At 27.9% G+C, this 15,941-nt stretch overlaps 1 protein-coding gene and 1 non-coding gene across 2 annotated transcripts in view; one reads left to right on the top strand and one right to left on the bottom strand.

The window, feature by feature from the left end:
- LOC135957467 (otoferlin-like) overlaps positions 1-15,941 on the bottom strand; it is a 171,905-nt gene that overhangs the window by 132,871 nt on the left and 23,093 nt on the right. Inside the window, exon 4 of the mRNA XM_065508216.1 lies at positions 1,891-1,961. Within this exon, the coding sequence (XP_065364288.1) occupies positions 1,891-1,961 (71 nt within the window). The remainder of the gene's footprint in view (positions 1-1,890; positions 1,962-15,941) is intronic.
- TRNAR-CCU (transfer RNA arginine (anticodon CCU)) lies at positions 1,706-1,778 on the top strand. The gene has a single exon. It is a non-coding gene; the product is annotated as a tRNA-Arg (tRNA).

Here is a 15,941-nt window from a genome sequence, read left to right as displayed (position 1 = left end):
AATTTTTATTTGCGAATAGGCTACGTATAAACGTAGTAACAGATTTATTTCGCTCTTTTTTTCTATACCACTGTGTGTCGCTTACGATAAAATTAGTTTACTGCAAAATGTAAACATTAATTTACGATAAAATCTTACGCCCTATATTTTTGAAGATATTAACAATTTTGATATTCTGAGAACGCTAAAACATCAGTCGGTCCATAAAATTTTAATTTCTGCAATAAAAAAAAATTAGTAAATGTGTCACCTTCAGAAAGAAGAAACTTCAAAATGTAATTTAAATTGAAAAACGCAGTTTCTTCAACAAATATTAATTTTCTGCACGCTCTAAGTTAATCGAGAGCCAATAAAATATTTATTTCTTATTTTAGTGAAAAAGCTTATTAAAGTAGCTTTGTAAAAAACGTAAAGAAATTAAAATCAATTAAAAAATGAATAAGTTGTGCAAATTTTTGTTAACAAAAGCTTGCAAAACATAGCTGACAGTATTTTAATTTAGTTGGGGAGCTTCCGGAGAACTACTATAAATCAAAACTATGAAAATTAAATCTTGCTCAAAATTAAACTTAGCATCAATTATACAATTATATATCAATTAAGACCAATATATTAAGCCTTTTGACTTTAATATGTACTTTAAATATGTATGTACGACGCTCACGTTCGACATAATGGAATTTCCCATATGCCTAATCTTCTAAAACAACAAGCTTACCATTATTTGTATTGCAACATGTTGATAAATATAATTTTTCAATCAGTAAGAAAATAAATATTTTATAATAATTGTAAAAATGTTATAATTTATTCATAATTAATACAACCCCACAATTAATGTTTAAGAATCCCTGCTTGCATTATGCCCTACACAAAAAGTGGTGGTTGTTTTCTTTTGTTATATTTTTTGTTTTTGTTTACATTTCTCTGACTCTCAACAAATGTTTCTCTACGGCACATTTTATTTGTGCCTTGTTTGTAGAGATTATTTTGTAGAGTGTTTACACAATAGCGATATGAAAACAATGTTGCCAGAAAATTAAATTGATATTTGTTACATTGTAATTAGAAAAGAGAAATTTAATAGAACTGTATGTAATAAAGACAAATATTTTACATTATTGGATTAATTTTTAATTATTTTTAATAATCTGTATATTGAATTATTACCTCGGTGATACCAATGACTATATAAAAAACAAATAGGTCAATAATATTAGGCCAGATAATTATTAAAAATTTTGCATTTTTTGGTTAATAGCGATTGACCTTAACTGGCAACACTGATTATAAACATTATTTAAATTCTCTTCTACGCATTAAACTTGTATAAATAAACTCTCTATAAACATCTCTCTCACTTAACATTTTTATATATTTGTTTACATATCTCGCATATTTTTATTCTTATTTACTTGTATTTCTTTCTATATATATTTTTTATTTTTTTATAAATACAGCACGTGTGTGTTGAGTGTGTTCTTTTTTTCTTCTTGTTGTTGTTGTTGTTTACATCATATTTTATTCTAAAAATAATACTTGTGATGTTTTTGTTGTTTATCTTATTTTTTTTTTGTTCTTCGCTGTGTGTAGAGTTGAATGGGTGAGTGAGTGTAAATGGTGTATGATGCGTAGTGGTTGAATTTTTGTTTTTGTCGTGTGTGTGTTGTGTTGTTATAAACATTTGGCTGTGCCTGCGCTAACTGCCCCAGTGGCCCAATGGATACGGCATCGGCCTCCTAAGCCGGGGATTGTGGGTTCGAGTCCCATCTGGGGTAAAGCTTGTAAGATTTTTTTTTAGTATTCTTAATTATTTTTAATAATTTTAATGTTAATTTTACCATTTTAGTTTTACTTTTATAGATAGATAGGTATTTAAAGAGAACTTACCGGTATTGAACGACTGGTTGATATATCAACTAATTGGTCTTGCACATGTATAAAACCGGTATGTATGAGACCTGCAAATAAATTTCAATATATTAATTAATTTACAAATCATATGAATGAGAACAAGTATTTTTTAAATAATTTATAAAATATATAATAGCTCAAATTAATATTTTTGTTCTAAAAGATTTCATTATAAATTAGAAATTTTCTCCACAACTTTGTATGTTATTTTAAGTTTTCGGAAAGTTTATTTCAACATACATACATTCAATACATATTCGAATTTTAAAAACATTTTTAGGTTTAAAAATCAAGTATTGAGGTAGATCAAAATTGTTGGTTAAATTTTTTTTTTATTAAAACTTTACAAATTTGTATTTACAACTTGAACATTTATACAGTGCCGGTCAAAATAATAGCACCACAGAACCTTCAAGCAATCAACATGGAAAATATTTTTATTTTCATAGTAATTTTAATTAAATATAATATAAGATCGTTAATTAATCTCTATTTATTTTATGAGTAAAGTTTTCTTTAAGAAAAATTAACCTTTCAATCAATTATATGGTATTTTTGAAAAATACCCAGATTTTGTGAAGTCAAAATAATAGCACCATCGTAAGGAATTGTCGAAAAAATATAGAATATTTATGTTTTCGATTTAAAAAATCACCATAATATTATAATTTGAATTAATTTATATCGAAATGAATAAAATTAAAAACAAAAAAATTAATTTTACTTTTCTATTTTTTTCTGTAACAAAAAAAGTGGTGTATGTGAGCTCTAGTATAAAAAATTATGATTTATGAACATACAAATTAGCTTAATTCAGAAAAAAACTATGTATAGATATTTAGAAATGGTTTTAAAAACATTGCGTTGAAATAAAAATATAAATTTTTATGTTGCGAAACCGCTTATCGCTTTTAATCATAACACTCTTGGCCCACCGTTTCGAAAATCAGGCATTTATGTTCTGCACGGTGGTCAAAAGTGGCGACTAGTGTTGCAGTTATTCGCTGACCATTACAAGAACAAAATTTAAATTATTTAAATCCTAGAAAAGTTTTATCAATAACAATATATTAAAGGTAAAATTTCCAAAGTCACATTACCATTTTTCAACATTCAAGTACCAAAAAACTTCTTGGTCAAATTATTAAACAAATTATATTGTTTGATATCAGACTTCTATATAATGTCCTCGAATCCAATTTCAACCAAAATTTAAGATAATATATATTCATCTTTTCTTACAAACACACAGATTTTAAAATTATAATTTGATCGTGGTTTTTCTATAACATTCGAAGAATATATTGAATATGTGAAATAAATAATTCAATATTATATGATGAAATGCTTGATAAAATCATACTCAGATATAAATCAAAGAAATTATGATCCTAGGAATGATCTATGGAATGATAAATTGATATTTAAGCTAAAAGGACAATGTCGTGGCACAGGATGCGATATCCTCAAACATAATTTTATTAAAAGTAGATGGCCAAGAGTCACAAAAATGGTAAAAGGAAACCAAAAATATTTAAGAATTTATTTTGGGGAATGAAAAAATATATTTGGCATACATGTTCGATACAAAATTTTCAAAATTTTAGAATCTTTATGGGTAGGATGTGGTCGGTATGTTTTTTTGCCAAAAAATACAAAAACAAAAGGCAGCAATATTTTACTTTTAATAATAACGTGTTAAGAACGTTACAAAACATAATAATTGTTACTAAATTAAATTTTGTCTTGGTTAATTTTTGTTTATTTAAATCGATTTCTATCTTGGTGCTATTTTTTTGACTGATGAATTTCGTAGGTAGTTATATATTATGTAGTTTTTCTTTAAAATTTGCATCTAATTTTCAAAATTATTTTTAATGTTTGAAAGTTTATTGAATTAATACAAAAACAACAAAAATTAATTTAACATTTTTTACGTAATATTATTATATAACAATATGAACGTCGTGGTGCTATTATATTCACCGCAGCTGTATATGGATTTGGATAATTTGATATAAGACATATTCCACAAGTGAAACCAGTAGGTCTAAGAATTTCGAACTAATAACAGTAAGAAGTGGTAAATTTCACCTTGCTAGCTTCATACATTTAAATATTACTGGAATCAAAATACATATCGTTGGTCTCATGTAGAAAGGCCCTAACTCGAAATTTTTGGAAATTAAGTTTTTTAGTAATTCCAATACATTTCACACAAATAATTATCCGGTTTTTTTTTGCATAAATTTTATCTTTTGTCAATTAAAGCAATAGCTACTTTTTGGAAGAAATTTTCTATATAATATTGAGATATTTTTTGAATATTCGGTTTTATTCGAATAATTATTCGTGTATTTTTGAAAAAATCGATATAATGCAGTTCTTTCACTTTCACTAGTTCCATACAAAAACTAATTTTATGTATTTAAAAAGGTTTTTTTTCGAATATTCGGTTTTTTATTCGAATAATTATCCGAGTATTTCTGTAAAAAATTTGCATAATAAAGATCAATTAATATAAAAGTCAAAGAACAAGTTTTAAGCAAAAATTATTTTTATTATACGTTTTTTTTTTATTCGATAGTTATCCGTTTATTTTTGTAAAAATTCCTAAAAATTGTACCTATTGTAAATTTTTGTCCCATTTTGTGGAATATTTTGAAAAGTTAGGCCCTTTCAGTATAAGATTCAATACCAAAACATTTTTTTTAATTTCTTTTATTCGAATAATTATCCGGTTATATTTTGTAAAAATTCTCAAAAATTTGATATTTTGTAAATTTATTAAACAAACATTAGTGAGAAAATTGTATCATTTTGTGGAATATTTGAATATGTATTCGTTTTTTTATTCTAGTAATTATGTAAAAAAATTAAATAAGGCTAACCAATACAAGATTCAATACAAAAAAAAATTTTGGTAGTTTTTAGATTTGTTTTGGATTATTCGGTTTATTTATTCGAAATTTCTGGTTATTTTTGTAAAAATGTTTAAAAATCTATTGTCATTTAAAGCAACAGACATTTTTTGACGAAATTTTGTAGAATTTTTTGAATATTCGGTTTTTTATTCGAATAACTATCCGTGTATTTTTATTAAAAAATCGATATACAATAATTTTTTTTTTCATACAATTTTATGAAAAAACTAATTTTATATATATTTAAATTTTTATTTCGATTATTCGGTTTTTTTATTCGAATAATTTTCTTAGTATTCTGCAAAATCATGAACATTTAATATAAAAGTTTTAAGCAAATATTTGTTCTATATTCGGTTTTTATATTCGAATAATTATCCGTTTCTTTTTGTAATATTTTTTTTATTTTATTAGCTTTTGTTAATAAAAGCAATTTACATTTTTTGAGGATATTCTTTGCATTATTTTTGTAGAATCTTGTGAAAATTCATGTTTTTATTCGAATATAAAATACAAAACTGAAACAAATTTTCGGTATTTTGTAAAAGTTTTTTCGATTTTTCGATTTTTTTGTTCGAATAATTATCCGTTTGTTTTTGCAAAAATTCTTAAAACTATTTGCTTAAGTCAACTAAATCAACTTACATTTTTTTGAAAATTTTTGGGATCAGAATTAACCATCCCCACCAGTGTTGCCAGTTTAGCCTTTTTGAGGCTAAATTTAGCCTTTTTATTTACTCTTCAGCCTCGAAATTTTGGTTTTAGCTTCGTGGCTTTTTTCTAGCCTTTTCTTAATTTCAAAATAGCCTTTTTTGAAATTAAAAAAGGCTAAAAATTTCGAGACTAAAGAGTAAATAAAAAGGCTAAATTTATATTTGTGAACCATTTTCATTTTAATTCATTACTGATTTTCATTTAGCTTTTCAACTTACTCAAGAATTGTGCAGTATTAAAAGAACAAATAACAATTGCCAATATCAAGTGGTTCAAAATGAAATTGAGTATTTTATATCTGAAAGCTTAAATGTCTAGCAAATTATCTTTCAAGATAAAATTGTTATTACACATTATATTCATCATTATATAATGGACAAGAGCCCCACAAACTCTTGAAGGCTTGTGATACTCGATGGCGATCAATATCCGTTAAACGTCTTGTGGATCTATGCTTCGAGTTAAAACCCATTTTGTTTTAATTTCGTCAAACCAGCAATTCTAAAAAGCCAAACTTTTAAGTAATTAATACACTGATTATAATTTGGCGTACCATCTTTTTTTAAAACCAGTATTGCACAAAGTACAAAAAGTAAATAAATCATTTGCTGTTTTCTGATTTAAAATTCAAGGAATTTGATCCATTATCGTCGCCAATTGAAAATTGTTTAATGTTTTTGACACATTTATCATACTAGTTTGATGAATGAGAGATAAAATAAAGAACGTTTTAATTAGTGAAGATTATGACAAAAATAATACGACAAATTAAACTAATTGAGCAATTGCGACAAAGATTACCATATGAAAACTCTACGCAAAATCAATTTTTTTCCCGTTGATAATAAAGTAGTAAAATCAAAAAAAAATATATTATGTCATATTGATAGTGAAAAATTAAAGTGCTAATAAAATTACGAAGCTTAAGGCTCAGGGGCAGAATATATTAAACTACAAATGGACAAATATAGAACCAACAATGTCCATTTTCTGACATGGTTAATCTAGTATTTAACTTTTTAGTACTTCCTCTAAGTAAAGCAGATGAATTTTATGAACATATTTTCTAATTTTTTATTTAAAAATAAATATAAACCAAAATTCTTAATTTATAATATTTTAGCTTTTTTTTGGGCTTTTTTTCTAAAGCGGTTTAGCTTTTTCTGGCCTTTTTTTGAAGCCAATATAGCTTCTTTTTTCGCCAGCTCCTGGCAACACTGATCCCCACCTTTGAAGGCGACACTACAATTCTTAGTTCTCATGTGTACTTAAATATAGTATCTAGAAACATAGATATTTATCTCAGACGTGTGGAAGGAAACGTGGTTTAAAAATTGGAGAATACAAGTAAATGAAATCAAATTAAATCACATAAAATTTTCACTTGGGAGAGGAAGTTGTTCACCGGTGACACTAAACAGTATGTACATTCCAAAGCTTGATCACGTTACATATCTTGGTAGCGGCTCCTCATGACACTAAAAGCTTCTAATTTACTCTGGCTAATCTACCATCAATCGAAATTAAGCCTTAACTGCATAGTAAAATAAGACATTTTTAAAACCAATTTGCACATATGGAATTCTATTGTGGGGAACAGCAAGCAATTCCAGTATAGATCTTATACAGAGAGCACAACCCAAAATTCTTAGAACCCTGACGACAGCTCCTTGGTGCATAAGAAATAAGAACAGAGACTTAGATGTGTCTTTGGTCAGTGATGAATTTAGAAAAAACTCCTGAAACTTATTTGTCAAATCATCCGAACCGCTCACACGGCTACTTGCAAAACAGATCAAGGCTACGTAGAGCTGATTTACTACTCATCTGATTTGAAGCTAATTTGCCAATAATTGTTTTTGTTATAATATTGAATTATTTATTTTAAGGTCTAAACATTAAATGCAGAAACAATATCATAATAAATGATAAAATTAAGTCTGATTTAAATAATTACTCTATTTTCAAAAAATATTTTAATTCAATTTATTCTTATAAAACAACCGTACAAGGTTTGTAAATAAATAAATTTCATATATATTCTGATTATGCATATTGCTTACAACATTGGTATTAATATCTAGTAATTGGTTTAAAATAGCAACAGTTCATTTTTAACCTCCAATTACTCTGTAATTTTACACATTTTTAGAAACACAACACAAGTACCAGCTGAAATAGCATTTTCAAATTAATGTAGTCAACATAAAAACTCTAAATGTCTACGAGTGGTTGCATGTGAGTGTATGTGATAATATCAAATTTGTTGTGTTTCAAGGATATTTTGCCTAAAGGAACCTTGTTTATACACATCACTTGGCACCAGAGAGCTCTTAGACACATTGAATTGTTTATAAACAACATGATAGTTGTTTGTACATAAACACGTAGCGTGTATACAAAATAAATGTTGTCACTGACTTCAAAATGTTGCTAAAAAATTTCAACATGTTTATAAACAAGCAAGAGAACAATAGTGGCTTGTGCCGAATCTTATATACCTTTCACTAAAGATGGAGATTGAAAATATATTTTGGTGAGAAAAAAATCAATATGTAGGTCGAGGTAGTCATGGTTTTTTTTGGCTATGTCTCAGCCATTTGTAGACCGATTTTCCCGAATTTAAATAGCAATTGAACTGGAGAATAGCGAAAATATTGATGTATGAATAATGCATGGAAGTTATTTGGGGGCTTACGAATGCTGATTTCAATTTACAGGCGGAAATGGCTGTAAATTGACTACGCTATCTACAACTCAAAATTGTAGAAATTACAAACGGAATGACAAACTTACCACTCATGCTGAAGGGTACAAAAACCTCGATTGCCAAGAAGAAACTTTTTCAAATATTTATTTGATTGTAAAGTAAATACATTTTGAAACTTTTATGATTATTTCGAACTCAATTTAAATATTAAATGAGTTTTTTTCATTTTTAAACTGATTTTGTATGTTTGACCCATGTTTAGCTTGCAAATAACAACAAACATCATTTTGCAGATAATTACGAAAGTATTTTTTGTTGTAGTATTTGAGACCTTTAAATTTGAACAGCAATCAGCTCAATGAACTTGACCTACATTCGGTTTATTCTGTTTTTGCGGCTTTTATTTCGTTTTGTGGTATGAGTATTTTATATCTGTAGGTATTTGCAGCAACACAGAAATTCCTTTTGTTTTTTTCAATACAGTTGTAAATTTTGGCAAAAAAAAAATAAAAAGTAAAATTGCTGTAGATTGAAAAACAACGAAGTTGGTTTTCCCTATAGATAAAGGGGGTTTAAAAGAAATAGCGTCGATTACTTTAGATTTAACATTGTTTATAGAATTTTTACCCTCCCTAAACTAACGTGTTAAAAATAGCATTTTTTGAACTTTTTTGAAAAATTATCTAATGAAGGTTCTATTGAGGATATACATAGGGGAATTTCGTGTCATGTGATTGGATTTTATAGTAATTCAAACAATATTTTTCACCAAGATCGGTCAAGAACTCACTGAGTTAGAAGGGGTCAAAATTTGACATTTCGGTCAAGCAGATGCTTTTCCTCATTAATGCAACTCATTACCTATCGTTCATAGCAAAATGTGTCCCAAATAGTTTAGAAAGCTATTTCATCAATATTTCGAAAATAAAATTTAAAAAAAAAACATTTTTTAAATTTTTTTTTCCGAAATCAATTTTTTTTTTGACTTTTTTTCAATATGGTCCCTTTTTATACCCTTCACCATCGTGAGAAGGGTATATATAAGTTTGTCATTCCGTTTGTAATTTCTAGATTTTTCATTTCCGACCCTATAAAGTATATATATTCTGGATCCTTATAGATAGCGGAGTCGATTAAGCCATGTCCGTCTGTTGAAATCAATTATCTGAAGACCCCAGATCCAAAACTTCAATAATTCTGTCAGACATGCTTTCGAGAATTTTGCTATTTAAAATCAGCAAAATCGGTCCATAAATAACAGAGATATGAGCAAAAAACCGGGACAACCTCGATTTTTGACCTATTTTTGATCTATATCTGGATTACAAAGTCATTAATATAGACAATATGGATATCTAATGATAGATATTTCAAAGTCCATTGCAACGATGTAGATAAGGCTGTAGTAAGTTGGACCTACAATGGGTCAAAATCGGGAAAAATATTTTTTAATCCGAATTTTTTTTTCATCAAAAAATTTTTTTTGTCATAAATTTTTTTTAAAAAAAAAAAATTTAAAAAATTTGGAAAAACTTTTAAAAAAAATTAAAAAAAATTTTTTTTGAAAAACAATTAAAAAAAAAATTTTGTTTACCTAAAAATATTTAAACAAATTTATTTTAAAGTATAATTTGGTGAAGGGTATATAAGATTCGGCACAGCCGAATATAGTTCTCTTACTTGTTTCTCAATAGAAAGTTAAGATGTTTTCCTTGAGGACGTATTTGGTTGCTTAGTGGGATGCGTGACGGATATCTATCAAAATAAATGTTTTGTAACTCAAGACATAAAATTTTTGACTTTTTTTTTGCAAAATCGAACTTTTTTTTTTACCAAAATGGGCACTTTTTATACCCTACACCACCATAGTGGGGAGAGTATAATGCGTTTGTGCAGATGCTTATAACGCCCAAAAATATTGGTCTAACACCAATCTCAAAGTATACCAATCGACTTAGAATCACTTTCTGAGTCGATTAAACGATGTCCGCCCGTCCGTCTGGCTGTTTGGCTGTCCATGTAAACTTTGTGCGCAGAGTACAGGTCGCAATTTTAAAGATATTTTGATAAAATTTGGTACATGTAAGGACCAAGCCTATTGAAACTGGCTGAAATCGGTCCATTATTTCTTCTAGCCCCCATAAAAATGTCCTCTCGAAATTGGACTTTATCGGTCATAAATGTTTAATTTATATATGTATCTACACAAATTTCGCTCCAAATAAGTTTTATATATACAAAATTCATGTCACCAAATTTTGTTATGATCGGTCCATAATTAGTCATAGCTCCCATATAGACCCGCTTCCTAAAATCACTTTAACGTGCATAAATCTCTTAAAAATGTTGGTATACACACAAAATTCAACACGAAAAACTTTCATATAGACATAAATCACACGACCTAAGTTTATGGTGATCGGTCCATAATTGTTCATAGCTCCCATATAAGGCCCACTTCCGAAAATCACTCACGAATATAAATTATTGATATTTTAAAAGAAAAATATTTTTACTCATTTACTTGGTGTAGGGATTATATGGTCGGGCTTGACCGACCATACTTTCTTACTTGTTTTAATTTTTTTTTGCTCAAAAGAAAGCTTATGTCCATTCCTTTAAGAGGTTTTTGGTCGTTTAGTGGGATGGGAGTGGGATATATATAAATATTCAATCGGAAGACATCAATTTCAAAAGTTGCTTCACTTGACATGAAATCCCCCATATATATACTAATTTTTTAAAATTGTGATACCCCCAAAACATTTTGAATTATTCTAATAAAAGACACTTTGAGGATAGTTCAAACACTAAATAAGTCAACTCATTCAGGGCCCTTAATTCACGACATAAACCACTTGCAACGCCACTGCAATTGTTCAACAGCTGTTGCTTGCAACCAAAGGACAACAGCAGGTACAACAAGCGCTACCACTAAAAATGATAAAAACTAGAATATCATTTTACATTTCATTACATCTAGATGCATGTTCGTACCACTGAACTGCGGGTGCACTCTCACATACAATCGAACCCAACTGTGTAGTAAGGCTGACCTTGCACTTGTATAAAAGTATTCATGTTGCATGTGCAACAACAATATCAACAAAATCAAATACATACATTCTATCATGCATACTAGAGCACCCGTAAAAATGTTTGTGTGTAGGTTTCTTTTATAGTTTTATTTTTGTGTTGAGGTTGTAAAGTTTTTACTCAGAATATTTTGGTTTTACATTTTGTGGGTCAAGGGTTTAGAGGAATAGTTTTGCACATTATATTTTCCAAAAGCTTCTTTTATTTAAATTTTTTACATTCTTTTTTCTTAATGGAATCTGTTTCATTCATTCTTTTGCTTCCATTTGCTATTATTATTATTGTTGCTTTTTAATGAGTTGTGCATAATTTAAGAAGAATGACAAAAATAAGTGTATGAAGTAGGGTTGTCATCCAAATAAAAATTATTCGAATAATCGAAGAAAAAATTTATTTTTTATTCGAATAAATAAATTTTTTTAAATTTACTTATATATAATTTTGTATTTTATACCCTCTATTAAATATTAATTTTGTTATTTCGTTTATAATACGTTTATTCCTAGTCCCCATAGGAGGTCCTCTTCAGAAAATGACTTCAACATTCATAACACTGTCCAACAGCATTTTTGGAACAGAATATCGACCCTATAATTCTGAAAAGGCATGTTGAGTAGTTCATATTTTTAGAATAAACTAATAGTCCAGCTGGTCTGATTTTTTTTTACAGTGGGTGAAAGTTTTAATTTTTTGATCGAAGGGAGCATTATACTAAATGAAAAATGAAAAGTACACGACCATACTACATTTTTTTCAGAAAAGAAGACAAAAAAGGGTAAAAGGCAGAGTAACTGCATCATTTATGCCAGAAAAGAAAACACCGTTAATTAGCAAAATTAAACGCCACCTTGGGTCTAAATTTTTTTTTAAAAAATCGCCAAAAATCTATTTATGATCCGAATGAGCTGATATTAAACAAGTAAGAAAGTATGGTCGGTCAAGCCCGACCATATAATACCCTACACTAAGTAAATGAGCAAACACATTTTTCTTTTTAAATATCAATAATTAATATATGGACCGATCACCACGATCTATATGAAAGTTTTTTGTATTGAATTTTGTGTGTATACTAACATTTTTAAGAGATTTATGTACATTAAAGTGATTTTTGGAAGCGGGTATATATGGGAGCTATGACTAATTTTGAACCGATCGTAACAAAATTTGTTGACATGAATTTCGAATATATAAAACTTATTTGGATCGAAATTTGTGGTGATACATATATAAATTAAACATTTATGACCGATAAAGTCCAATTTCGGGAGGACATTTGTATGGGGGCTAGGTGAAATAATGCACAGATTTCAGCCAGTTTCAATAGGCTTGGTCCTTGGGTCCAAATATGTACCAAATTTTATCGAAATATCTTCAAAATTGCGACCTGTACTCTGCGCACAAGGTTTACATGGACTGCCAACCAGCCAGACGGACGGACATCATTTAATCGACTCAGAAAGTGATTCTAAGTCGATCGTTATACTTTATGGTGGGTGTTAGACCAATATTTTTGAGCGTTACAAACATCTGCACAAACACATTATACCCTCCCCACTATGGTGGTGTAGGGTATATATATGAATAGTGCTTGCGATGATTTACAAAAAAATACATACATATCACTTTTATGTCAAGAGTTATTTAGGTTTATTTGGGTTTATTTATTTATTTTTGCACGATTGCTTTTTTGATATGTCGGGCCTACGGAGGGTCAATTTTTTTTTTTAACTATCATCAAAATTTTCGATACAATTACAATAAAAACTACTTGCTAACAACCATTTAAAAAGTTACACGCATCAAAATTTGGAACATGTAAAAATTACCGTATTTTTTACTTTTTTTACAAAACACATTTTGCATGGAATTTATAAAAAACATCGTTAAAAATTTTTAAAAGGGAGCAAGGTTTGTGGAGCTCCTGATAAGTATTTGGTATGGTTGAAAACCTTAGGACTAGAGGGTTAAGAGTTTGGTAAAATTTAGTAATTTTATGAATTTTTCGGTTGTCATTTACCTTAGAAACTAGAAAAATTGTAATATAGGGATTTTTCATGAACAAAAATATAAAATTTTAATTAATATAAAATTTTAACTGTTAAAGATATGATAACAAGATTTGAAAATAATCAAGATCCAAATATCCTTAAATTAATTGTATTATAACTATTAACATTTTTATTTTCAAATACCAAAATTCATAAAACGGGGAAAATGTTTTTCAAAAACTGAGTTTTTTAGAAAAGTGCCTACTGTGACGTAATTTACGGTGTGATAGTAAAATAACTTTGTACGTATTTAAAAAAGATATGGGTCTATACAAACATGAAGCTTTTTCGAGGATCGGTGTTTTGCCTTTTTATAAATTTTTACAAAAACATAATTTTTTATTCTTAAATTGGCGAAGTTTGGATAAGTCTGGAGGCGACTAGGTCCACTTAAGTGAGCCAAGTTTTACTTTACACGCTTTTACTTTAGGTTCTCTTTTCGGGTCATATACAAATTTTATATAGTGCCGAAGAAAATTTTTTTCTAGAAAAGAAAAAATATAGGGATTTGTTTGGGAAAAAACGTAAAAAATATGGCCATTTTTTTACGTTCCAACTTTGGATGCGTGTACCTTTTTATAGGGATGAGATAACTGTTAGCATGTTATTTTTATTGTTTTCGAAATTTTATAGTAAATATAGATAATATTTTAAAAAAAAATTTCGAACCTTCGTAGTCCTGCCATATCTTAAAAACCAAAAAAGATCGAGCAGAATTAAAAAAAATAAATAAATAAACCTAAATATCTCTTGAACTAAAAGAGATCACTTACATACGTTTACATATATTTTGTAGATCTCCTTATGGACTATTTACATTTTAAATTTCAGCTCATTCGGATCATACTTGGATTTTTGGAGATATTTTTAAAAAATGTGAGACCCGATATTGCGTGTAATTTTGCTAATTAAACGTAAAGGGCTCTATTTACAGCTTTTGTGTCTTTGGTGACCCCCAATGAAATTTTGCGGCAACAAGTTTCGTGGAACATTTTAATCCCTAAATGTCCTTTTTGAAAGGACTTTTTTCGATTTTCTCAAAAAAGGGGTCAATTTGAACCCTAAAGATAGGAGATAGGGGGTTAAGATCTTCCACAAAAATGATCCTCATAAAATTCCATAATATAAATCTGATAATAAGAATTCTCTCAGATATTAACTTACAACATTTTTTTCAGTTAGCATAATGCTTCCTTCGATCAAAAAATAAAAACTTTGAGCCACTGCAAAAAAAAATTTAGACCAGCTGGACTATAAGTTTATTCTACAAAAATTATCTACTCAACCCTTTCATAATTATATGATCGCTATTCTGTTCCAATCAAAAAATCTCAATTTGTTTAACAGTGTAATTAATATCGTAAAGAAATTGGACATAAACAAATTTCTTCAAAATTTTATGAGGATCGGTCTATAATTGACACGCCCTCCATATTGCTCCTATATCACAAAAATATTTTATTTTCTTATATTGATGGAGGGTATACAAGATTCGTCAAAGCCGAATATAAATAACGCTTTTACTTGTTACTCATTGTTGACAAAGAATTGTTGAAATTTTTCTGGATTTAAAAATATTTTATAAAATTAATCGAATTATTTTCTATCGAATAACAAAAAAAATATAAACTTTTATTCGATTAAAATAAAACTCGAATAATTGACAACCCTAGTATGTAAGTACATATGTATGTACGTATGTATATAAAATGCAGGTTAGATGGAATTAGGAAGAAAAAATTATGTAAATGTCAAGATTTATAAAAAATATAGAGCAATTAAGGGTTTTATGGTTGTCTAAAACGAATTTCAGATGCCCTTTAAGGAAATGCAAAATAGTTGTTTTCAGATTTTCTTCTAACTAAATTTGAATACATGGGCTCGATTTTTTATATATTGATATTCTAAGCTTCTTATCGTACAAGTAGTTTACATTTATATTCATTTCTTTTTATATCTATTATCATTATTCCTAAAGTTTTAAGTTTAAAATGTTAACTTTGCTATCCTCATTAATATAACACCAATCACGTTTCAAAACTTAATACACCTTCTATAAAGAAAAAGTACCTTATAAAAAAAACGTAGCACATTTGTGGCCATAAAAAAGTTACGTTGAAGGATTTGTGAAATTTGTTCTTCTGCATACCAAAGTTATGATAAATTTAATTTAATGGCTGACAAAGAATTTTTACCGAGTCAGTTATGACAGACTTTTAACAATTCTTTAGAATTCTGTTGAGAAATTGCAAGAAAAATAAAAGTAAATGTGAACAAATGTGCAGACTCACAAACAGTTACACAGTAGTAATGAATAAATAAATTTTAATTTATAAAAAAGTTTTTAAACTTCGTATTAAGATAAAGTTGATGGAATTTATGTATTATTTCTTTTAAGTTATTGTTAACAATGAATTATAATAATCAGCCTTATTATAAGCATTGTTTTCATTTTTTGTTTAGCATCATGCAAATTTTTCGACAATGACAATATAAAATAAATGGTATCTTTGTTATAGTTAATTATGTTGT

Source organism: Calliphora vicina, chromosome 4, assembly GCF_958450345.1.
Source record: "Calliphora vicina chromosome 4, idCalVici1.1, whole genome shotgun sequence".
Lineage (NCBI taxonomy): Eukaryota > Metazoa > Arthropoda > Insecta > Diptera > Calliphoridae > Calliphora > Calliphora vicina.
The sequence above is the reverse complement of the archived record's forward strand: the minus strand, read 5'-3'. Positions and strand labels throughout refer to the sequence as shown.